Source organism: Patiria miniata, unplaced genomic scaffold (assembly GCF_015706575.1).
Source record: "Patiria miniata isolate m_02_andy unplaced genomic scaffold, ASM1570657v1 HiC_scaffold_1, whole genome shotgun sequence".
In the NCBI taxonomy this organism is placed as follows: domain Eukaryota; kingdom Metazoa; phylum Echinodermata; class Asteroidea; order Valvatida; family Asterinidae; genus Patiria; species Patiria miniata.
Window position 1 is genome coordinate 22,355,077 of NW_024037047.1, and position 25,529 is coordinate 22,380,605.

Below are 25,529 nucleotides of genomic sequence, written 5' to 3' on the forward strand. Positions count from 1 at the left end.
GTTCAGCACTCCAGACATTGAGTTTCATGATGTATTCATTATTGTAGGTACGTGTGCTTTAAGATATTGGAGCTAAGATATATTTAAGCCAGTGTACATGTACATCACTACATGATGTAAACAATTCCTTTGGTCCTGCCAATGTGATAGTTACATCATTTTATCTTGTTAAATAAACACTCAGTATGTTTGTCCACCTTTGCCCCAATTGCAAAGGCCACACGCTATGCCAGCCTATTGAACAGTCACACATACTCTGCAGCACTCTTTCCTAGTACTAGTACTAGTGTTGTGGGTGTTACTGTGTTAGTTGTTGCTGAAATTTGTGTCTGCATCTACAATTCCCAACGATTGTGCAAATGTCAGAAACGTTGGGTATGGAAACGCAACCTGTTCAAGTTGAAGGGGCCACTGATGATGCCAATGGACAGAATAATTCTAACTATGGGGCGACATCATTGGGTGATGAACAGCGCAGGTGGGGTCTGTTTGTATTTAATATAAGCCAGCTCGATATATTCAAAGATAGTCTGGTGCAGAGCAAGATTTGATGATTTTTTTTCGGGATAACCGAGGCAGATAAATGCATACTAGGCTACTGAGGACGTACCGTAGTAACCAAATCTGCATTCTGTGCAATTTTTGTGCAATCGAAAAGAGATGGACTCTCGTTTGCACATAAGTTTTGACACAAAAGACACCTAAAAAACCACTTCTCTGTCTAAAGTTTTTTTTGCAAACTGTTATACTTCAGAACACGGTGATCTCTTCCATTTTGCTGGCACCCCACTAATGCTTTTGTACGCATTTGATGAAATGTTTGTCCCGAAAGACAAATCAGCAAATCTTGATGTGCGCATGTGCAGTTGGAATACGGAACTCGCTTATGGGCTCCGTGCACAAGGACCCCATCAACGGCCAGAAAATGAGAGTTGGGGGGACCTAGACTGGTTCCTGATCCATCCACTGCATATTTCAAATGTATCCAAAGATATTGGAGGCAGGGATAAGTCTCGGAGACTATTGCAAGTTAAATTCGAACAAATATGTATTCGTGTGCCGATGACGCCTGACGCTCACGCAAAGACGCGGTGGCCATTTGCACATTAAGGAAGTCATACGCTCTTCGCGCCCGCTGACGCGAACCAGTACGGACAAGTATTCAAACGCTGTGTGTCCCGTCCATAGAGCTCTCAAAAGAGGTAAAAACGCGCCCTCTTTCGTTGGCGCACAGAGCCCATAGTCAATGGGGAAAAAACGTATAGCCGGTATGTTGAAATCTGTCGGGCGAGTCATCGATCCTTTTCTTGATCACTGATTGGTTCCCCAAGACAGCCTAAGGAGAAAATAAAGAAAAACTTAAGCCGCTGAAACGAAATCGGCCCGCTGGTCTAATTGTTGTGCCACTAGAGGGCGCACTATGCACCGTCCACTATTGACCACTAGCGTCTTGGGCCAAGATTACCTTCCACCCACCCTAAAAAGAAAAAATAAATCACTTTTTTTCTTTTTCCCTCATCAGCAGAGTTGAGGTCACAGAGAAGAGAACCATGTGCACCCCGTGGCTGTTTGTTGGTCTTGGCTGGTTACCGATATCTGTCGGTCTCTCCTTGGCATTAGCCATCATTGTGCCGTAAGCATTTTGTTCATTAACTCGATATAACAGGATACCAGTTACACTTTCTTTTAAAAAAAAGTGCACTGTGATAAATGTGTAAAAGGCCGTAACATTTGTCTGGTAAACTTTGCATTCTTACTCTGTTTGAAGTTTGCTGTGTTCGCTGTGAGAAAGCCTTTTTTTTATCAAAGAAAGAAATTTTAGGCCATACTTGTCAGGTATTTCAGATCTTTACAAAAGTATCTCAAGAACCTTGTGGTTTTCAGAGGGCAGAATTAGTTAACTGTACAGATGTTGAGATTTGTGGAAACAAATTTGAGGGTTGATGAGGTTGGAGGGGACATTCGTGAATAGTTTGTTTCATTTTTGCTTCCAGATATTGCATCGCTGTCGGGCTGGGCCATGTGTCGGCCGGTTTCCCTTACATCAGGTATGTCAGGCATGCAGCTTTTCCTCTGATTGGCTGTTACGTAGGCCAAACAAAAAAAGTCTCCGGTTTCTGGTATGCACGCGCGTCGCCGTAGCTATGCGCGTCGGCAAAATGAACAAGTTTTTTTTTCAATGAAAGATGATGTCTCAAAACCGCCAGACTCACTGGTTTGACTGGAATCCTGCTGCTGCACAATTTTAACGTGTTTTCGGATGGGGTTATGATCGAGAAGAAGCTTTATGTGGCCTCTCTGGACTCCCATATATTTGCACTAAGTTTAGGCCAAAAAAAAAAATAAGTCGGTCTCTGGTCAGCGCGCGCGTCGATTTTAAGCATGCGCGTCGATCTTTTTTTTTCTCCAAAATGTTCCGTGGTAGCTCCAACAGCGCCCTCTATTTCCGCACCTCAATTTTTTTTACCAAAGAGCACCAAGGAATGGGAAATTGCACCAAGGCCAATGATCGAAAGCACCAAGGCAAATTATGGAGGCCACCAATGTACATGAGGACACCAAAAAAAGCAAAATAGTACCCACCGTGTCTGTACAATCCAAGCTGAAAAAAAAAAAAGCCGTGTGGCCGCGTCAATTCCGGAACTTTGGTCTGACCAGAGACCGAATATTTTTTTTTTTTGCCTTAGTCGGGCACCATTTACAGTCATCAGCCGACATTTGAGGCAAAAAAAATCAGGTAAAAAAAAAAAACAGCTGCGTCGCCGCACCACTTTTTGGGCAAGCTCCATACCAGAAACCGGAGAAATTTTTTTTTGGGCCTTATCCTTGTTTTTTCTTTACTCTTCACGAATGCCACTACAAATTAAAAAACACTATTCAAAGTCTTGTGTTGTCTGGAATTTCCTCGTTTTTTCTAGATTCCCAGTTGCATGACTGATATGTTCGACAAGCAGGAAGTCGAATTGTTCTACTTCCTATTTTCCCTTTGTTTCCCATGTTGCGATAGGGATACATGTTTGTATTTTTTCCTGTATTAGAGTTTCTCCAGTGTTCTATTTTAAGGGTCTACTTAGGGCCCATTTCAATTCATATTCCAGGACGAGTTCTGGACAAGTTGCGGGTAGAATCATTCACTTCGTCTGGAAAAAGCTCTGCATTTGTCCCAGACATGTTCGGAGGATATTTTCATTAGCAACTGCTTGACTCACCAATACTGATAACTTCACAACGGGAAGATTGCAGGGAAGTTGTTCAGAATCCTGCAACGTATACAATGTCTGCAACTTGGGGGGGGGGGGGGGTGGGGGGGCTCAAGCTCCTGAGCCCCCAAGAAATCGGCCCCTTTAAAGATTTTACAGTGCCGGCCATTGTGTTCCTGTACATCGTTGTTATGTATGTTTTTCTATCAAATTGTATTATAGTGACACAGGGACAGAGCCACCAGAAAGCTGTATATTCGGGCAACTTCTCAACATTGCAAGTGCACTAGGTAAACATTTTTGCAATTTTAATGCCCGTCCTCATATTGGTTGCGGTACTCACTGCTATATCAGATTTAAACCGTCCATTGGCAAGCTCGGTGGTCGAGTGGTAAGACGTCTGTAAGCAGGAGGTCATGGGTTCAACTCCCAACCGAGTCGCCCCATGAGTTTTTTTTCTTGAAAGCTTGCAGAGAGCCCCAAGTATGCCGGTGAAAGGCAAAATCCAGAATTAAAACAAAAAAATGAAAATTTCACCAAACATTTTAGGGCGACTGAATTTCAGTTTCAAACATATCTGTTTCCAATTCAGGAAATCTTAAATTTGCATTTGAAAATCTGTACAAAATTGCTTTTCATGAGGTGTATTTCGTTAATTCTGTTTTGCAGTAAAGTGGGAAAGTGGTCCTAAATTAATTTTGTTTATGAAGATCCATTTTGTCATTGAAATTCTTGTAGCCTTTGCCACCATCTACGTCCGCTATAAGCAAGTTGCGGAGTACTACCGTGAGGTGCCAGAGGGTGTCTTCAAGTGCAACAAGGCTGCCCTGGTCCTGGGTTCGCTTGCCGCCCTAGGGATGAGCTTAGTTGCCAACTTCCAGGTAAGTCAGTTCGGGGCACAGTAAGCAGCAGGTCGTGGGTTCGAATCCAACTCAATCAATCTTGTAAGTTTTTGTCATGGACGCTCCCGGTCCGTACATTATTAATACTGATTGTGGGTGCGGGAACCGGCCTACCCTGTGGAATTATTGACAGGTCACAAATTATTCCAAATTAACCTTCAAAATCCTCTTTGCCAAAGTGGAGGAATTTGAAGGATCGAGGCTACATGGCAAAAATGCGTGATTGATTTCGTAGGATGCACTTTGTCAAGGTCTTGGGCCGGCCTTGTGTTGCTTTTGCTCAGCCATGCATAAATATAGACCTGGATCCTCCGTACTGCTCCAGGATGTCACCGGCCAAGCTTCAACGTTCAGTGCGTTCGATTACTTCCCCCGCGCTTACTCGTGCAAGCGCGACAGCGTCACTGTCGCTGGAACAAACTTTTGTTGGGGGGTGCTGGAATTTCTAAAGGACGGACAAAATTAATGCAAAAGCGGAGCGCAAAGCCCTTACGTCGTGGCTTTATTTTGAATATGGATGCTAGGCCTATGTGGTGCAATCTGAGGCGCTTCCTGGCCACTGTCATTTGACTTTTTTTAGCAAAAGTGTTTTGAGATTATAAAGACAATTTATTTCATTATTTTGTTTAGAATATTATACTGTTGCTCTTAAAACGTTTAACTGTACTGAAAAGTGGAGAACCCTGTATGTTTATGTCCATATTTGGTTCCATTTAATTCTAGAAAAGAATTGTATCATTATGCATGACATCCCATGTAAATATTATTGTTGCAAGGCTCCTTTCTTACATTTGGTAATTACCTTCGTGGATGTTTTGTTTTATTTTCTGAGCCCTTACGTTGTGGGGCCACAGGGCCAGGGGCCCGCTTTAAGGCCCCAGAAAATGTTGGATTCTGGATGCACTGTGATGAAATATACTGAAGTATACTGAAACTTATAAAACCCGAAAGGATTTTTTTGGTTCAAGTTAAAACAATGGTTCCACTGGAAGCAGATGATTTTCTGTTCATAAATATATTCACATAGTTCTAACTGACCAAACGATGTAGCTCTCGATATATTTGCACTGTTTATTTGTTTGTTACAGGGAATGGCAAATATAAAAGACTAAAAGACCAAATGTATCTTTATGTTTATGATCGGTAGATGGCAAGTTTGGGGCTATAGGCAAAGATTTATCGGTCTACTGAGTTTTTATGAGGAAAAACTTGTAGAGGGTAAAACATGAATAGCTTTTTTATTAAAACGAAACTACATGTACACTGAAATTGGCGTAATGCATGACTAGTTTCAATGAAAGCCCATCCCACTCCTAGGTTGGGGATGTGTATGAACATTGCTATTTGTTAATGTTGAGTACAGAATGCTAGCAACGTCAATGAAACTTTTAAATGAAAAAAAAATCCATCAGGGAAAAGGTATGAACATTTGCCCCTATTGAAAGATCGAATGAAAAAAATCCTGGCAAGCATAATCAACTTTGCCACCATTGTCATGGCTGAGGTTATGGCTTTCGGGTCAAACTTCCATAATGGCGGAAATATCTTAGACATGTCATGATTTTTGATACCTTGAGAGAAATATCGATTCTGCACTGCCTGAAGATTTAGAAAATACCTCCTCTTGATATTTTATTCCCCCCCCCCCCCCCCGGAAAAGAAAAAACAAAAACAAAAAAAAACAAAGGCAGAAAAAAAAAGAAAAAAGGAAAGGAAAAGAGGCCAGAAGTCATATAGGTGGAAATTTCATTGGTTGGGGCAAATGTCCCTGTCCCCCTCTAAAACTGATAAATCGAGAATATGTTGAGAAGTACAGGAATGTTTTGGCAAAATATGTTTTGCCCTACTCTAGTAAAAATCCTGGTGTCGCCCATGTTTCCAGCTCTTGCACGAAACTTTACCCAAAACCGTTCGTTTATATAGCTCCACTGCACATGTCTGTCATCACACGAGGGGCCACGCGCAAGTAAGCTGGGGGAAGTAATCAAACACACTCATATTGACAGTCACTGCCGTAGGAATTTGCAGGATTGAGGCTACATCCTAGCAAACAGGGCCAGGGAGTGAGGTTAATGTATGGAATGCATTTTTAATGTATAGAACGTGCAAAATGTTGCTTTAAAGCGGCACACGTGTTGTTGCCTACCCGGTATGTCCACCTTGGGTTAAATGGATCCATCTTTTGTAGTCAATAATACATAAAAAACTTAACAGCATTCTAACAAGTATTCCTTCTGAATTGCATTCCGTAGGAAACAAACATGATCGTCTTTCATGTGATCGGAGCCATGATGTGTTTCGGCCTGGGTTTTATCTACGGCTTACTCATGAGTTGGATCTCGTACAAGCTGTCACCGCAGCACTGTACCGTGGCCATGTACCGGGCGCGTCTAGCTCTGTCCCTAGTGGCGATGTTGTGCCTTGTCACAAGTATCCTTTTTAGTATTAATCCGCCCTGTTCACTATACCCCCTCACCGGCAAAGAGAGTACAGTTGGGGGTGACCAAACAATGCCATTTTGCCTGACTGCAATTTATTTGCCGCGAAGCGCGGCCACTGCGTGTACACAGTACAAATCCCCTGATGTACGTGCCTCAACCAGCGAACTGTCCCGCCCATGGGACGTCGTTGCAAGGTAAAAGGGCACCCTCTTTCATCGGCGCACGGAGCCTTTAATAGAGATATGTTGTAGGTCGACTTCATACGCAAACTAATGAGGACGCTCTTTTCTTCTCCATTGCGCTGTTTATAATTATTATTAGAGAGTTTTTGCATCCAAACGGATATATGTACGCGTAGGTTTAGCTATACGTTAACCGGTATCGACCGTTTCATTGTTTCACATCGTGTCTGTGAACGCATATATGCTAAGTTATCGGAACCAAAGCAATAATCCAAAATGGCGGCCTCCGATGAAAGCCTCGTGGCTGCGGCTAATCTTCCTTTGAAACACAGAGAAATCGCACATGTGTGTTCAGCAATTCATCCTCTTCCAATCAAATCACACATGATTAAATAAGTTATCAGAAAATAGAGTGAAAATCCACAATTTACTATGCGTTTCACACTGACACTTAGCGCGCGATATAGCTGTGCCGTGTACACGCGTAGCGGATAGTGTTACGTATGACGTCACAAGACCACACAAACTGATGATCTATCCAGCGGGCTAACCGTAACCGTAAACTTCTGTATTAAGCCGGTTCATACTTCACGCGAATGCGAATGCGAAGCGAATTTGACGTCAAGAAGCATTCGCTGCGAAATTCGCCCGAGTTGAAATATGTTCAACTTTTACGAACTCGCAGCGCGAATACTTGCCATGACGTCACAAATTCGCGTTCGCTTTCGCTTTCGCGCCGAGTATGAATCGGGCTTTATAACAATTATTTCCCTGCTTATCAACAGGCTATGAAATATTTTATGTGCAGCAGTTCAAGATCAGTGCAATCTGTTCATTTCCCTCATCACAGGTACTCATTTATATTCCTGGGTGGAGAGAGGCAATTGTAGTAAAGTGCCTTGCTTAAGAGCATCGGAACCATGAGCCCCGTCTTCATTTTGGAATCAGTGTACATATACCTGTGTGAAGTTGTGATACAAGTTCAAAATGGCCGAAATTCACACTGAAATGATTCCTTAAGTTGCTTCTTTTCAGCCTTGCTATTTGGTGGTTTGGCAAATTCACAATGGAAGGGGGAAGATCTTCGAAAATGGCTTCCAGAAGATGGGGTAAGTGCAAGTGTTGCTTCAGACTCCAATCAGTGATATAAATTCCCGTCTGTGACTCAAGACTCTAGTCTGTGACTCATTACTTCAGTGTGACTTCAGATTGTCGAGACTCCAGTCTGTGACTGGAGACTCCGGTCTGTGACTCAAGACTCCAGTATGTGACTCCAGTCTGTGACTCGAGACTTGAGTTTGTGACTCAAGACTTGAGTTTGTGACTCAAGACTTCACTTATGACTCAAGACTCAAGTCTGTAACTCCAAAATCCAGTCTGTGACTCGAGACTCCAGTCTGTGACTCGAGACTCCAGTCTGTGACTCGAGACTCCAGTCATGACTCAAGACTGAAGTCTGTTACTTTTAAATCTAGTCTATGACTCGAGACTTCAGTCTGTGATCAAAGACTCCATTCAGTGACTCAAGACTGCAGTCTGTGGCTCGGTACCCCAGTCTTAGACTCAAGACTCCAGTCTGTGACTCGAGACTCCATCAGTGAGTCAAGACTCCAGTCTGTGACTCAACACTCCAGCCTGTGACTCGAGACTTCAGTCTGCGACTCGTGTCTGGTACACAAGATTTCAGTCAGTTACTCAGGTCTTATCAGTCTGGATTGTATCCACGACTGGAACTAAGAAAGACAGTGTGACAGAGCCATTTTTTAAACCTCGGCTTCAGATTGACTCTGTCTCAAGCACCACCCTTCACTTCGCACCTTGAACAATCTAAAGACTTACAAACTTGAAGAATGGGTCTGTCAATGTCTATGTTTTTTAGTCCTCAAGCTAAAGTCTGAAGCTGATGCCAGTTTGCCAAGATCTGAAAAATGGTCCAAAGTCCTCAATGTACTTACTAAATGTATTTTTCAAATGAACCACAAAGGGAAAGTGACTGATTTGTTGTTTTTTCAACCTTGTTTCCAGGGATTTGGGCTGCACGTGGCAAGCACAGTCTCCGAATGGATCATGGCTATCGCCTTCCTCTTCTATTTCTTCAGCTACATCAAAGATTTCCAGAAGGTCGAGCTGGCTGCTGAGGTCAGGCGGTGTCAAAGGTTACTAAATGTGACCTGTGACCCAAATGCATAATCAGAGAGATTAAGAGCGTTTTACAAAACCCGACTTCAACTCCAGCTTTGGTTTAAGCAGAGAGTTGTCCCCTGACTTTTGGGTGACACCAGCTTCAATACAGGTCCATGTTTTTTAATAAAAATATAAAATTCTGTAATGTAAAATAAGGTTGAAGAGGGTTTAAATTTTGTTGAAATGTTTCAGACTTCTAAACGACTCTGGAGCCAGCAATGAAGGCAAAGCTGGGGACAAATCCAGAGTTTAAGAAATGGCTTATGTAGATCATACAGGTCAAGGGACCTAAGGTTTAATCATTGCTCCCATGTTTGTGCGAGGATGAAGTTTGCATAAAATTGATGCATTCTCAGAGGTCAAGGTTCATGCATCCTCACATAATGAGTTGGAGATCGAACAGTTTAATCATAGCAAACATTCTTTCAAATTTGGAGTGCTCAATTTGAAGACATCGTTATTAATCATGAGGTCACACGGCTTGATCAATCACAAGCAATGGTTAAAACTTAAATTTTGAACATAGTTTGAATGCATAATTAATCAGAAGTCACAAATTGAGTTGTTTGTTTGCTATTGAAATATAAGCTCTTGCTGTAGTTACAAAATGGACATATTGCATGAATTATTTTTTGGTTTAGATGGGGGGGGGGGGGGGCAGGCCCGTCGCCAAGGGGGGGGGACCTGGTGGGGCCGGCCCCCCCCCTTGGTGAGCAATTGGGCGCCCCCCCCCCAACTGCAAAAGCCATACATGTGTATTTTTATGGTAGTGGGCCCCCTAGTTGGTACTATCCCCCCCCCCCCCGCCCCGCGCGACGCTCAGGGCTTGCGACGGTCCGGGGGGGGGGGGGGGGGGTCCCATTAGCTGCCAAGAGATGGTTTAGTGGGCATTTGCTGTGATTATCTATACGATTTTCCTAATATTTTGCGGCCCTAGAGGGGGGTAGATTTGCCACTGCAGCAGATAGAGCTAGCACAACAGCATGAATAGGAACAAAGCCTTGATATGTGTTGCATGTATGGTCGGTCTGAATACTACACATAATTTACGGTCTACATTTGCATAGTGTTGCACTGCATATTTCAAATACATTTATATAGCCCAAATCCGTTTATATTTAATGCTCCCAGTCGCTTTACAGATATGATACAATAATTGAAAGGAATATTAACACATACTTTTTCAGATAAAGTTAAAGAGAAAATATGTGGGAGTTGAGGGAAAAATAGGAACCAAGCAAAATATAGTAAGCAAGTCACTAAAAGCAGAAAATTGGGGGTGTTAAAAAAAAACAGAACAAAAATACAATACAAAACAGCACAACAATAAATATAAATATCCAGGGCCTGCGAGGAATATGGAAAATTATGAAATAAACAAAGAAAATAACAGTCCTAATTCTTGTGCTTGTATTTCATGTGATTAAATGTTTACCAAACATTTTGGTAGGTTCACTCTATCGACCACAAATTATATGCATATGAAATTACTCATAATGATAAGTAAAGTAAGAGTGTATATCAAATTGGTATGCAGGCTGCATTATCGTGTCTTAAATTTATTGTTTTAGCTGCACAAAGCAGTACTGTGAATAGTTTTGAAATTTCGATTATATCTTGTAGAATTGATCCTTGTTTTGACATGTTTGGAGACAAATAATAAGGCCAAAAAAAAAAAAATAATTCTGCTTCCGGTTTCTCTACCTACCCTATTCTGACAGCCCCTACCCTAATTTTGTTACATGGGAAAAATTAGAAAAAATATCCTTGACTACATGCAGACGCCTCCATATGATAGTACACACGCACAAATTGCCTCCCCCCCAAAAAAAATTCCCTACCTACCTACCCTATTTTTGAATGTACACGTAATCGGAAGCAGAACTATTTGGGTTTTTTTTGGGCCTTGTGTTCCAGAATCAGACTCTTGACACGTGGTTTCTGTATATTGACAAAAATGCTTGTTTTTATTTATATGATCAAAGATAAGAAGAGTGTTCTTTATTCAGATGATTTTAATTTTGTAAAATGTAGGGCCTATAATTAAAATGTCAAAAATTCACTGAAAATGGTAAATAATCTTTAGACTTAACATAGCTTAACCTAATTGATATGAAAAATCGTCCAAGGTTACACGAGATATTTGAAGTTAAAATGTGGAAGACTGCATATAAAAAGAGAAATACATTTTTATTACTTTAATAATTGTGGTGATTTGTACTAATTATAAGTTGTTGGAATAGCCGGGGTCATTATAACCGCTAAGAACAGATAATTGGCATAGAATATCGCCTAGCAAAAACAGGTTACCAACCAACATGCCAATGGGATTTATATTGCTTGTAACTGGTTCCCAGCGAAATTTTACTCACAGTACACAAAATGCTAAGCTATATACTTTCTGCTTTTAATAGATCAACTGCTTTGGGACCGAGAGCAGTGGCGTAAATCTAGATCTGTGCCGGGGATGGGGGACGATCAAAATCCTAAAATTGCCCGGCCGTGGAAATTTGAAAGGGGGGGGGGGGGTCTCTTCAGACTTCAGGATATATGATCAATATTTATGCTCGCGCTTACATCAAAACGGCGCATTTTAAATGCTTTTGTACTTTGTTTTTCCACTTTTGTAAAGTGGGGGGGGGGGGGGGGAATTCAATAGCCCACCCCCTTTAGTCAAAAAGTGTGTGGGGGCGGGTCTGGGGATGTACCCCATCCTCCCGAGAGTGTTTAGTTCCGACCTGGTTTACCGCACTTTATTGCATTAACATGTGACCATGGACAAACCCAGGCGCGGTTCTACGGGGCTAGGGGGGCTTTAGCCCCCCCCCCCCCAAAAAAATTTTCGTAAAAAGAAATTGCATTAGCAAAAAGAAGGATTGTGATGTACATGATTGTGATGTACATGTACATTTTGTACATGCGAACGGTCTCCCCCTAAAGAAATAGTCGTGACAAGGGTGCATTTGTAGTTAATATAGTGTGAATGATTTTAGGATTTTATTGGCGCTCCCCATTTAAAATATGGCATGAGCCCCCCCCCCCCCACACACACACACACACACCCAAGTTTACGTTACATACCAAGTGTGGACTTTCAATTGCTTTCGTGTAGTTAAGAAAAACCAGTGAAAAAACTCATTTTAGTGTTTCTCTTCATTCTGCTACAGATAAACCTAACCCAAAAATGCCTCTAAACCTGTTTTCAAGAAATGGGGAAACACTGTGTGGACTTGCCCAAGTCCGCACAGTGTCTCCTCTACCTGGTTTATGTGGACATCTTTTGTTCGGAAGTCCACACAGTGAATGTAATGCCTGTACACACACACACACACCCACACACCCACCTATTGATTTTCGGAGTCCTAAGTGTCTGGAGAAAATAACCGGTCTACATAATTCAGCACGCCTCCCTGAAAAAAATCTGGATCCACTCTGCTAGCCCCCCCCCCCGAAAAAAAAATATTGGTTCTAGAACCGCGCCTGGACAAACCATGAATTGTCATCGCACAATGCTAATCCCCGATTGCGACAAACTTTCTGAACAATAGTGTTCAGGTTATGGCCTTGGCACGGCATCGCCCCGGATCGCAAAAGTACTGTTGTGTGATCATCGAAGCGGCGTATCGATGACGAAACACAAACTCTGTGTTTATTCCCCTATGGTATAACGAAAGTGATTCATCTGGGAAGCCTTCCGTGTAAATATTGGCTAAAACTAAAGCCAACAAGACATTTGTCATGTTATATATCATATCGTTTAATTGTGTAATGTTCTAACGTTCTTGCTATATACATGGTTGCACTGGAAATATAAGCCACGTAGTTCAACGATCTGTACTTATACTAGGATCAGGAATCAAGTCGAAGGACGGACTGACTTTCACCGGGTGATCGCCATGTTTATACCGGGGCTAAGGAGCTTTCCGTACGGCTGCCTGCCGTTGGCGGCCGGTGGTTGCTTGCTGGTTGGTTTAGTGGTTCCGTAAGTTGTGGTCTTTTGATTTTCTTTTTCTTTCAACCATTTTCATATCTGGCTTAATGGTGTATATACACTACAGATGGGGGAGCATTCATCTTGACCATGTTGACAGTACATTCAAGAAAAAGGCATGCATCAGTAGGGGTAGAGTAATTACACTATTCGGATCATGTACATGTACGTACATGTACATGTACGTACATGTACGCCATGGAGCTATAAACACAGTTCATGAAGCTACAGCTGCGAAGGTCATATCTGGCACGAAAATTAAATTAAACTTTGTTAGTAGCAAGGTCATTTTGATAGGGGGGGGGGGTTTAAAAGTTCGTGAAAAGGGCACATCACAAAGCCAAATTATGTAGACCTGGTTTTTTTTCTCGGGACACTTGGCCTCCATAAAATCAAAAAGTGGGTGGGGGCATATGGTGTGGGTACGGTGTGTACCATCTTCTAACGGGCCGCTGTTCAAACCGGACGATCATGCATCACACTATCGTATATATCGGGCAATATAGATGGCGCTTTTTCAGGGCGGCACAATTGCCCTGCGACGGATGATCGACGGTCGCCCGAAATTTCAAATGTTAAAAAAAAGAGGCACTTTTGTAAAAAACACACACCATATTTACAAATATTGGGGGGGGGGGGGGGTTAAACGCTGGTGGAAAAGGGCACTTCAATATGTAGAAAAGGGCACTCAAAATATTGTGTGTGTGTGTTGGGGGGGGGGGCGGGGGTAAATACACCCCTCCCCCTCCCCCCCCCCCCACCCCAGCCCAGGCTACGCTTCGCCTCTGTAATAAAGAAGTTCGACGACTCCCAAGAAGTGGCATACCGTTTAACAGTTAATTGTATAAATTGTATTTTTCGCCCGGCGGTGACCGCCTGCCGGGTGTTGCCTTTTCCCGATGCTATAACGGGCATTTTTGGTTTCATTATTTCGATAGAAAATGTGATGTACAGTATAGGTTTTTTATTTTCTTGCAGGTACATTATTGCAGTGCGTTTGGGCCATGTTTACCCGATTTTGCCGTTTATTAGGTAAGGTTCATAATCATAATGCATCCCCCTTTTTTTTTCTTTTTTTTTTAAATATCATCTACAATCTCAAGAACGGTGGCCTTTGCCCTTATAGTTCCATTTTTCTTTCCAAAATGTGCAAAACAGGTTGAGTAGACCATTTTGCAATGTGTGCATTTTCCCCGTCGATCGAACCAACAATAATTTGCTCAACTAATATGTAATCACTCACTTGAAGCTCGTGCAGTCAGATCCGGCATGGCCGTGGAGGTGACACTTTTCACCCCAGTAACGTATGTGACCACATGCCATTAAGTTAATTACTGGCGTTGGCCCAAAAGGCCTTATTGACGAGTTTCACATTTTTGGCGAGTTCCCTGAACGTATTTCATTAAGTGTTAACTGTTCAATGGGATGGCGCCAGACTATTTATGCAGGCACAGAGCATCCTTAGTTAATACTGTCCTTTTTTATCTGGCTTTAAACATTTATATGGAATTTTTTTATTACAATTTTAACATTATTCTTTGAAGCAGACTGAAATAAATTAGGAATTAACTTGCTTTCATTTCTCTTCGCAATTTCCAAAAATTAAGATTTTACCTCGCTTTCAATTCAATATGGCCGACTCGTGAATACTGAGGCCCATGGGTCCTTAGCTTATGGCCCAATAAACGCGCGCCCACTTCTTCCCCGCCGGTGTTTCCCGCCGGATCGATGACAGTGGATTGAAACGGTAAGTCTGGCGGAGGCAGCGGCAGGGCCAGCTAGAATCCACTGGCTTGCGAACACGACGCTGCTATTGGTTGTAAGGACGATGCAGGGGTTGTTGGTGCGTTGGCGGGTGTTTATTTCAGATGAAGATGGCTTGCCTATGTAAAATGTGGGTGTCTTTCTATCACCTCCGTGGTGTGGTCTTCAACAATACACTTTTTTTGTATTTCAGCGATACAGGCGCACTCCATCCCGAAAACTGTGTATTTGGCCAGATGCTGAACCTGACCAGTTTCTTTCGTAAGTTACCTTATGACTTAAACAGCTCAATTTGATTCCTGTTACAATGCGTTGGCAGACCTTATGGGCGTTAAATTTGGTTCCCGTTGAAAATGTGTTCGTAGGCCACTAAAGATTGGACCATACAGTCTCAATGTTCTACCGTCACAGATGCCATCATCATCATATTGGACCACAGCTTCGCATGTTCTGAAGGAATCTTCCGTGCGCACTCGGCATGGTGACTTTAGAACGATTTACCGTCTTACAATGTCTAGCGATAGCTGCCTATATTTTTTCACGTTGTTACTCGTGTAATGTTCCTTTTTCCATGCATCATGAACGTCAGAACGTGCTACATCTCTGTTGTTTACCAATGGAATTAAACACAATTTTCAGATCATGTATTAAACGTAAACAAGGCATCACAAATTTTATGGAGCGAGGTTCATCGGCTTTGTGCAAGAGGTTTTTAAACGTCATGTACCATGTTAATTAATTGGCATCCTCCAATTTCGATACAGCGCTGGAGACAGTGGCGGAAGGCGCGTGCTGCTGCCGAGAGTTTGAAGGAAAGCAGGATCACCCTAACGTCATGGCACACCTCCTCGATCGTTTGGCGCGACGCACGATCAAGGAGGTGTGCAATGACATCGGGGGTGATCCTGCATTCTTTCAGAAGTTTTCAGGCGCAGCACGTACGCGCCTTCCGCCACGTGCACCGTCTCCAGCGCTATGTCGACATTCTCAAAGCCTGTTTCGTATGGCGTTTGAATCTCACCCTCTTGCACAAATAAGCTTATGAAATTGAAACATGATCTGAAATGTTGATTTAATTGAATAAACAACATAGTTATTTATTGAGGAATGCAGGACATGGTTTTATTTGACACATAGTAGCATGCAACAAGGTCTGATTAATTTACGACATAGCACTACTTGGGGACATACTGCACTTCTTATATCTAGTTTAGAGAAGAAAATCATCTCAGTGAGCCTATTTCTTTGTGGCACGGGCCTGTACTATGTGCCCTTATAGTTGCTTGTCCCCAGGGATACGGACGAGCTATAATGCCATCATCAGTTTGATATAACTATCCGTTGCTGGGAGTGAGGTTGAGTCCCCTTTTCCTCCACGGATGCTCACCGAGACTTACGCCCCCTAATGCTTATCAGGTATTATTTTTTCATCCTTGCAACAGTTGTCTTCATAGTGTACATCCGGCATAAGCAAGTGACCCAGGAGGGACCCACTGAATTACTGGAATTCAACAAAGCGTCCACATTACTGGGCTACACGGCCGCGCTTTTCATTAGTTTAGTGGGCAATGTACAGATCGACGTGGTGAGTATTTATTTTGCCATGGCCTTTCTTAGCCACCGTTTTCTGCAGTGCGGCGTGCCCATTGATCGCGCTGTACACTTAAAGCCCTTTCAGAAATTAATGCGCCTGTACAAAACACTTGGACGAAGGTATGGCATCGCCGCGTCTCGTTCTATATCTGTGAATGTGAAGGTTACCTGACTGACAATCAATTACATGTAAAGACGTCAGGGGACCTTTACGTAAGAGAACCATGAGCCGGAAATGAAATTCTCTGAAAAAGAAGACTTTAATTAAACACGGCTTGACTAAATATAAACAAAATCACATAAAAGAGACGTTTCTTCAATGGGGTTCTATCGTACGGCATCAAAACACACACGACCGTTAAAATAAAGCCAAACAGATCACGTGATATATTATCTCAATCATATTGTGCACGCATGCGTATTATGGTACTTGACTATACCTGCCTGTAGAAGAAGAAGAAGAAGAAACAAGCAGGGGCGGCGGAACGCTTTTCAAACTGGGGGGCAACACTTGCTCAGAAAAAGGGGCACCTTCCGTCAGTGTGAAAGTGGAGGAAAAGAATATGGTCCCGTTCATTTCGCTATAAACCTATATGACAAGGAACAAATTATGAATACGTTGTTCATTTTGCTCTTTGTGTTTCTTTTACCTAGTTATGTAGAGAGACCTTTCTTTTATCGCTAGAGGGGCACCGTTGCTTTTGATGGCCAGTTCAGTGACCATTTTATTCGCGTGAAGAGCACTATTATTTTTAGGGGCCAGTTTTCAATCTTGAGAGGGGCACAATAATCGATCGTACCACCGTCTGACCTATCTGAATTTTTGACGAATTTGGGTTATTAGCATATTCTACCTATGCCTAATAAATTCTTTATTTTCTGAAAATTTCAAATTCATAAGTGGCCTAATTAGCTAATTAAGCTGATTCAGCTAATTAAACATGTTGACCTATCTCTACAAAATGCGAAATTATCATTTCACAAACTGGCACATCGAGATAGGTCACTTCGTGAAACGCGTAAACAATGCTGTCATGTTTTTACGAAGTGACTTATAGAGTATGGAACCTGGACTTTGTGTGGTACCTATCACTTTCATTTGGAATTTTACTAGGGACCAGTCTTTAGCGTTGTCAGAAACAATGGCGGCGTACACGTGTCGTTTTGGTGGCTGAACGAAAGCAAGTTTCATACATAATTATACAAATACATTTACAAGCCATTCGTTCAAGAATTAATAAAAAGTCAAAGAGTTAAAAAAATATATTCAACGAGTTTCTATGCATCCCGTATGGGAATTCATTTTCTAACGTCCTTCAGCTGTTACAGTGTTTTACGTTGTAAGAACTTATCAATCTCTAATAACAATAATATTAAAAGGACACTGGGTCCTAGAACAGCCCAATTGGGCTACAAAACGCGCTTTAAACGAAATGATGTTATTCTGAAAGAACATTTAAAAGTAGGATATAAACATCCACACAACTATCCTTTCAAAACTGGGCGTTTTTGTGTTATTTCTGTATTAAACGAATTTCGGGGTCCACTTTTGCGACCCCAAAAATTCGAGCTGTTTTGATGCTAGTTGTGATTTCAACCGTAAAGTGTCCGCCTTTTGCGGACGTGTAAAGAAACCATATTTCTCGAAATGACAAAAACTGAGATAGGTCAGATCGTGGTACGATCGACGAATTGTAATGTTGCGAGCGGGGCACTAATTGTGCTTTCGAGGGGCAGTTTTCCATCTCGAGAAGTTATCGCGAGAGGAGCACTATCGTTTTTGATGGCCAATTTTCCATCTTGAGAGGGGCACAATTTTATTTTGTGAGAGGGATATTTGTGCTTTCGAGGGGTAGTTTTCCATCTGGAGAAGGTGCACAATCATGTTAATGCGAGAGGGTTAGCCTACTTGTGTTTTTGAGGGGCAGTTTTATTTGTAGAGCGATCATATGCTTTCATACGTGTGCGTTTGAGGGGCAGTTTTGCTTTCATCTCGAAGGGGCACATTAATTTTTATTGGCCTGGGAAAATGGGGGGGGGGGGGGAATTGCCCCACCAGTTCCCCTCCCCCCCCCGGTTCCGCCGCCCCTGGAAAAAAGCTCGAATTGATCTCGGAAGTTGCGGCCCAACTGTAGCCCTACCGTAGCCTATAATGTTAGTCATGTGCATGATGTAAAAGTCCGTTCTTGTATAATGCACAACTATACTCACGTGGTCGTGACTGTCAATTGAAAAGTTTTCCCGTTATTTTGTTGAACGTCAGTTGGGGCATGGAGCGTTTTATAGCATGTGGAACGCCCAATTCGTGTGCAGTACAGTGCCAGCCCCAATGAGAAATGAGCCTGATCTCGTGACCCAATCCACGAAATTGGTAGCTGGTCAGTAGAGACCAGAAGCAAGTGGCATGGTTTTGCGAGGGCCTAAGGGACAAGGTGATTGATTGCCAAAAAAGGCATGTTCTGACATGTGTTACTAACCAACCAACCAATATGAACCAAGGGGGAAAGACAGGATGATTTCTTGAGCTGCTTTCCGCAGCTAAAAATCACATCGGTCACCCTTCTGGTTTTATTTCACCCCTTTTTGCAGAATTCCCAACATGCCATCGAGACGGAAGTTCACCTGTTTAGCGCATTTATGGCTTTCGGTGGTGGCTTGCTGTTCAGCTTGACACAGAGCTGGATAACCTACAAGCTGGCCGACGATTTCTGGTCTTATAGCATGGCTGCTCTTCGCTTCACTTTGACATTCGCGGGTGTTGTCTTCAGCGTCACTCGTATCCTTTGATAGGCATACTTAATTGTTGGTGCAGACCATTGCAGTGCTATGACGGATTCTAATAATGATAAATATTCCCACATAAAGAAACAAATCAGAACAAATACTCGGAATTCTCCCAGGTGTTCAAGATACACATCAAATAGGCCTGAGACGTATTGACGTCACGCTTTGTTTACATGTGCGCTTTCCTATGTAGTACAGATGGTCCCCACTTTATCTGGCGTCCCGACTTCGCTCACATAGGAAAGCGCATAATGTAAAAAAAGTCATTACGTCATTACGTCTCATGTCTAAAAAAGCTTGTTTTTATAGTTTTCTTCTTTTCAATCCAAAGATGATCACCCCTATAGAGTAAGTTTTTTTCAACCCAAATAGCCCATCAAAATTTTGAAGAAAAGAAAACACGATCCTGAAATTGTCGAAACTCCTTTGCAAAATAGAGCAATAGATCCAATTTTATCCCAAACTTTTCAGAGGTACAGATTCAAAGAGCGGTTCAGAGGAGTTCAGTGTTGTTGTTTTGGGGATTCTTTTTAAAAATGTTATACCGAAGGCTTGCTGGCCGGTTGGTAAATAATAACAATTAAAGTGTTCAAGTTCTCTGTGTGGCATTGTCCTTGACTATTTTGTTGCCTTTTGTCAGTTCTTGAATTTCGAGAACTAGCCAATGCGGAATTTAATGGAACATACGCCCAAACGCTGCACTGGAACCCACACGACGGGGTAGGTATATCGAAAAGTCATGTCGTGAAGAATAAAAAGATTGCAGAACAGAAAACTTACCTGTTTTGTTGTTGGGTTTTTTTTTTACGGTGAAGGCCTAGCTATCTCGGTTCCTGTCAACTTTTGAAGGTGTTTGCAGAGTTTATGTGACGTAGCCCTACTCAAGTACAAGTTATAGCTCAATTCAGCGGCCATTTTGAGCTGAACTTTAAGTCACATTCACGGCATGCCCAACACAAGGAATTACGTATAGTCAAAATGACGTTTGTCACGTAGTCGTCCACGTAAATGTGGAAAGTGCCACCCAGCGCAGCATTAGCTAAAACTGTTTTTGGATTTCATTTTTGGCCTTCTCTAATACCTCGACTTATAGATCTCTGATTCTGGGTATACCGGCTCAATACGAGTCTTACTATGCATTAATTGCTGAAAGACCTGGTTCTCAGGCCAGACTGAGCTGAAGTAGGGGACGCCCAGTTGTGAGAAACGGCCTTATTGTGTTTTTCTTTTATCAACCTCGATCGCAGGGCTATGTGAACCACGTCTACAGCTCGGTATCTGAATATATGATGGGCTTCATATTAACTGCATTGGTCCTGTCGTTGTACAAGGAGTTCAGCGCCATCAAACCACCGACTGGAGACAAGAATAACCCGGTGGCAAAGGTCGCCGCAAAGGGTGACATTGAGATTGCACGTGATTCTCTGGTGTCTTCTCTATAGTGGAGTTTTAGTACATTCTTGGTTTTATGATTTTTTTTTCTCCAAAAATGGATGGAGCTGTTTCAGCCTCAGGTGTGACACACCTCAGGTGTGTCAGGATTTTTCCGGATTAAATACTGTTTTGGTCATGATCTGCCTGATTTCAGGATTGTTTTTGTCAGGATTTTTTCCCCTCCGATTTCAGGGTTTAAGAATCCATTTTGTAATGTGGATTTCCTGAGGCTTTAGCGTAAAAGTATTTTTTACCTGTATGATAAGTATAAAAGATTATAGCACAAACGAAATTTGTATTATAAGGTGTGTCTTTGGCCCACAACTTACCATGGATCCTACGTTGCAATGGGGCGGGCCCGCGGGGACCTCAAACGCTTTGCCGGTTATTTCGTGGATTTGCATTTTCCCCAAATCCTACCCATGGAAGTGTCATAGGTTTTACTCAGTATTACCAACATTATTATGACTACAATAATATTCAGTTCTACATCATTTAAGTGTTATATGGTTTGTCTTCTTGTGATGATGACATTGTATAACTATTGAGTATACATATATATTTGACTTTTGTCTTTTGCTTGGATTTACCAGGTTTGGTCAGTTATGATTAAAGCTATAGTCCATCATTTGCAGCCATCCGAAAAAGTAACTGGCGTATTATTGTTGAAAAACATACTTGGTTGAAAGATAGTAAGTGGACTAAACTCCCTGTGAAATTAATCTTTCTGGCAAGCTATCATTTTGAAGTAATCAACGAAAGAAGGCCTTTCCAACGGTGCTTCTTAAGACGCCGTAGGAAAATTTAAATTAGTAGTTCGTTTTATTATTCAGCGCAGCACGCGCAAGCATTGGCATGACGCACAGGCGCGCGCAGTTGCTATAATTCGTCGGATCAGTGCGCGACATCGCGTATAGCTGCAATTCAAAACAATTCAAAACATGATTCAGCAACTTTTGATTTGAAATTGAGATCCTAGAATGCTGTTTTTCTCGGAATACACAGCTGAAGCTGAACTGAAACTTCATCAGGTTAGTTGTTCAGTATCCTTCATTAGATTTTGAACACTTTTGTTGCTTGAAACGAACAAAATGCACAAATTACAAATGATGGACTATATCTTTAAATCTTATAGTGGGCGCACGCGCACACAGGGTAATGCCGATCACAACTCCTCCAGTGAATGTATAACCACGCAAAGATAAATATATTTTGTTGATAATGGATGGAATTTTAATAATAATAATAATAATATGGTTAATATTGCTTCCTGTGTGTAAAAAGGTGTTTATACTTCTTTCGGTTCTGCTATGTGGCTTCGTTATTGGAGGTATTTGCGCCAAATTGGTTTGTGAGGCTGTTATTATGGTTACCATAGAACCGTTGCAGTGACAGTTTAGCGTGCTATACTTGTGTAAAAAGCAGATTTAACTTGTTCGGTGCAGGCTGCGAGAAGACACTCATGGACTTAATTATGGACCTTTTCACTAATAAATTCATAATTATGCACGCATGCGCATCAATGAGGCTGTGAAGAAGAACAAAAAACAGCCACGGTCATGGGCGTCGCCAGGATTATTTCCGGGGGGGGGGGGCAAAGCAAATTTTCCCCAAAATTCCATAAATTTTTCATATTCTCAATTTATCATTCTTCCAAGCGTGAGCAGGGAAGCATTCCCCCCCCCCCCATCAAATTAACAGCAATATGGCTTTGCACCTCTTTTTCCTTTTGTTTTGTTTTGTGTTTGTTCCCTCTTTTTTCGTTTTCCGGGGGGGGGGGGTGCTCCCTCCCGCGACGCCCATGGCCACGGTGGTGAAGCCAGGCGCGATTCAGCACCGCGATTCGGCCCGAAATTTGGTGGACGGGTATCCTGAAGCACGGTTGTAGTTTTTGACTGACTTTGCTCGCCTCGTGCGCACGGGACGAAAGCAATTGTTAAAGTTTTTATTCTGTACCCTAAAAACCCACATGGCCAGAAGTAATGACTATGACGACTTCAGGGGCTTTTCTTTAAAAGAAATAGAGCGCGACAAATCCTGGAGAAATTGAGAGAAAATGACCCGAGTATTAATTTGGACCCCTGTACATTTTCATTGGACCGCTTTCGCCTCTTGCCGCCGGGCCCATTTATGTGCATGCGTGCATAATTATGGAATTATTAATGGTCCATTACTGGATAGCAAATGCTCCGTGAATATTGCAAGTACCCCCTCAACGGTGACAGAGAGACTCGGCCCTTGCGCAGGACGTCACACTGCCGCTGGAACAAACTTTTGTCAGGGGGGTATATAGTACTGGAATTTATAAAGGACGGACAAAGTTAATACGAAAGCGGAGCGCAAAGCCCTTACGTCGTGGCTCTATTTGGAATATGGATGCTCTGTGGTGCAATCTGAGGCGATTCTTGGCCACTTTCATTTGACTTTTTTTAGCAAAAGTTGTTTGAGATTATAAAAACAATTAATTTTATTGAAGACTCCAGTCTGTGGCTCGAGACTCCAGTCTGTGACTCGAGACTCTATCAGTGAGTCCAGACTCCAGTCTGTGACTCGAGACTCCAGTCTGTGACTCGAGACTCCAGTCTGTGACTCGAGACTCCAGTCTGTGACTCGAGACTCTATCAGTGAGTCCAGACTCCAGTCTGTGACTTGAGACTCCAGTCTGTGGCTCGAGACTCCAGTCTGTGGCTCGAGACTCCAGTCTGTGACTCGAGACTCTATCAGTGAGTCCAGACTCCAGTCTGTGACTTGAGACTCCAGTCTGTGGCTCGAGACTCCAGTCTGTGGCTCGAGACTCCAGTCTGTGACTCGAGACTCTATCAGTGAGTCCAGACTCCAGTCTGTGACTTGAGACTCCAGTCTGTGACTCGAGACTCCAGTCTGTGACTAAAGACTCCAGTCTGTGACTTGAGACTCCAGTCTGTGACTCGAGACTCCAGTCTGTGACTTGAGACTCCAGTCTGTGACTTGAGACTCCAGTCTGTGACTCGAGACTCCAGTCTGTGACTCGAGACTCCAGTCTGTGACTTGAGACTCCAGTCTGTGACTCGAAACTCCAGTCTGTGGCTCGAGACTCCAGTCTGTGACTTGAGACTCCAGTCTGTGGCTCGAGACTCCAGTCTGTGACTCGAGACTCTATCAGTGAGTCCAGACTCCAGTCTGTGACTTGAGACTCCAGTCTGTGGCTCGAGACTCCAGTCTGTGGCTCGAGACTCCAGTCTGTGACTCGAGACTCTATCAGTGAGTCCAGACTCCAGTCTGTGACTTGAGACTCCAGTCTGTGACTCGAGACTCCAGTCTGTGACTCGAGACTCCAGTCTGTGACTTGAGACTCCAGTCTGTGACTCGAGACTCCAGTCTGTGACTCGAGACTCCAGTCTGTGGCTCAAGACTTCAGTCTGTGGCTCGAAACTCCAGTCTGTGACTCGAGACTCCAGTCTGTGACTCGAGACTCCAGTCTGTGACTCGAGACTCCAGTCTGTGACTCGAGACTCCAGTCTGTGACTCGAGACTCCAGTCTGTGACTCGAGACTCCAGTCTGTGGCTCGAGACTCCAGTCTGTGGCTCGAGACTCCAGTCTGTGACTCGAGACTCTATCAGTGAGTCCAGACTCCAGTCTGTGACTCAAGACTCCAGTCTGTGACTTGAGACTCCAGTCTGTGACTTGAGACTCCAGTGTGTGGCTCGAGACTCCAGTCTGTGGCGCGAGACTCCAGTCTGTGGCTCGAGACTCCAGTCTGTGACTCGAGACTCTATCAGTGAGTCCAGACTCCAGTCTGTGACTCAAGACTCCAGTCTGTGACTTGAGACCCAGTCTGTGACTTGAGACTCCAGTCTGTGGCTCGAGACTCCAGTCTGTGGCTCGAGACTCCAGTCTGTGACTTGAAACTCCAGTCTGTGACTTGAGACTCCAGTCTGTGACTCGAGACTCTATCAGTCTGTGACTTGAGACTCCAGTCTGTGACTCGAGACTCCAGTCTGTGGCTCGAGACTCCAGTCTGTGACTCGAGACTCTATCAGTGAGTCCAGACTCCAGTCTGTGACTTGAGACTCCAGTCTGTGGCTCGAGACTCCAGTCTGTGGCTCGAGACTCCAGTCTGTGACTTGAGACTCCAGTCTCTGACTTGAGACTCCAGTCTGTGACTCGAGACTCCAGTCTGTGACTCGAGACTCCAGTCTGTGACTCGAGACTCCAGTCTGTGACTCGAGACTCCAGTCTGTGGCTCGAGACTCCAGTCTGTGGCTCGAGACTCCAGTCTGTGACTCGAGACTCTATCAGTGAGTCCAGACTCCAGTCTGTGACTCAAGACTCCAGTCTGTGACTTGAGACTCCAGTCTGTGACTTGAGACTCCAGTCTGTGACTCGAGACTCCAGTCTGTGGCTCGAGACTCCAGTCTGTGACTCGAGACTCTATCAGTGAGTCCAGACTCCAGTCTGTGACTTGAGACTCCAGTCTGTGGCTCGAGACTCCAGTCTGTGGCTCGAGACTCCAGTCTGTGACTCGAGACTCTATCAGTGAGTCCAGACTCCAGTCTGTGACTTGAGACTCCAGTCTGTGACTCGAGACTCCAGTCTGTGACTCAAGACTCCAGTCTGTGACTTGAGACTCCAGTCTGTGACTTGAGACTCCAGTCTGTGACTTGAGACTCCAGTCTGTGACTTGAGACTCCAGTCTGTGACTCGAGACTCCAGTCTGTGACTCGAGACTCCAGTCTGTGACTCGAAACTCCAGTCTGTGACTCGAGACTCCAGTCTGTGACTCGAGACTCCAGGCTGTGACTCGAGACTCCAGTCTGTGACTCGAGACTCTATCAGTGAGTCCAGACTCCAGTCTGTGACTTGAGACTCCAGTCTGTGGCTCGAGACTCCAGTCTGTGGCTCGAGACTCCAGTCTGTGACTCGAGACTCTATCAGTGAGTCCAGACTCCAGTCTGTGACTTGAGACTCCAGTCTGTGACTTGAGACTCCAGTCTGTGACTCGCGACTCCAGTCTGTGACTCGAGACTCCAGGCTGTGACTCGAGACTCCAGTCTGTGACTCGAGACTCTATCAG

The 25,529-nt window shown here is 43.5% G+C and overlaps 2 protein-coding genes across 8 annotated transcripts in view; both read left to right on the forward strand.

The window, feature by feature from the left end:
- Positions 1–25,529, forward strand: part of LOC119725637 (DNA damage-regulated autophagy modulator protein 2-like) — a 29,741-nt gene that overhangs the window by 992 nt on the left and 3,220 nt on the right. For 2 of the 7 annotated variants that reach the window (XM_038197161.1, XM_038197144.1), the window contains exons 3-8: positions 1,523–1,633; positions 1,995–2,048; positions 3,423–3,490; positions 3,939–4,081; positions 6,355–6,532; positions 7,761–7,834. In XM_038197161.1, coding sequence (XP_038053089.1) covers positions 1,551–1,633; positions 1,995–2,048; positions 3,423–3,490; positions 3,939–4,081; positions 6,355–6,532; positions 7,761–7,834 — 600 coding nt within the window. In that variant the 5' untranslated portion in view covers positions 1,523–1,550. Of the gene's footprint in view, positions 1–225; positions 479–1,522; positions 1,634–1,994; positions 2,049–3,422; positions 3,491–3,938; positions 4,082–6,354; positions 6,533–7,760; positions 7,835–8,750; positions 9,521–25,529 lie in introns of those variants that run through there. The other 5 variants (XM_038197169.1, XM_038197152.1, XM_038197128.1 and 2 more) reach the window with 4 other exon arrangements.
- Positions 12,682–21,153, forward strand: LOC119725681 (DNA damage-regulated autophagy modulator protein 2-like). Its single transcript, XM_038197206.1, has 7 exons — positions 12,682–12,891; positions 13,879–13,932; positions 14,858–14,925; positions 16,107–16,249; positions 18,847–19,033; positions 19,682–19,761; positions 20,289–21,153. Exons 1-7 carry the CDS (start codon positions 12,806–12,808, stop codon positions 20,481–20,483), a joined length of 813 nt encoding a protein of 270 aa, XP_038053134.1. The 5' UTR covers positions 12,682–12,805; the 3' UTR covers positions 20,484–21,153.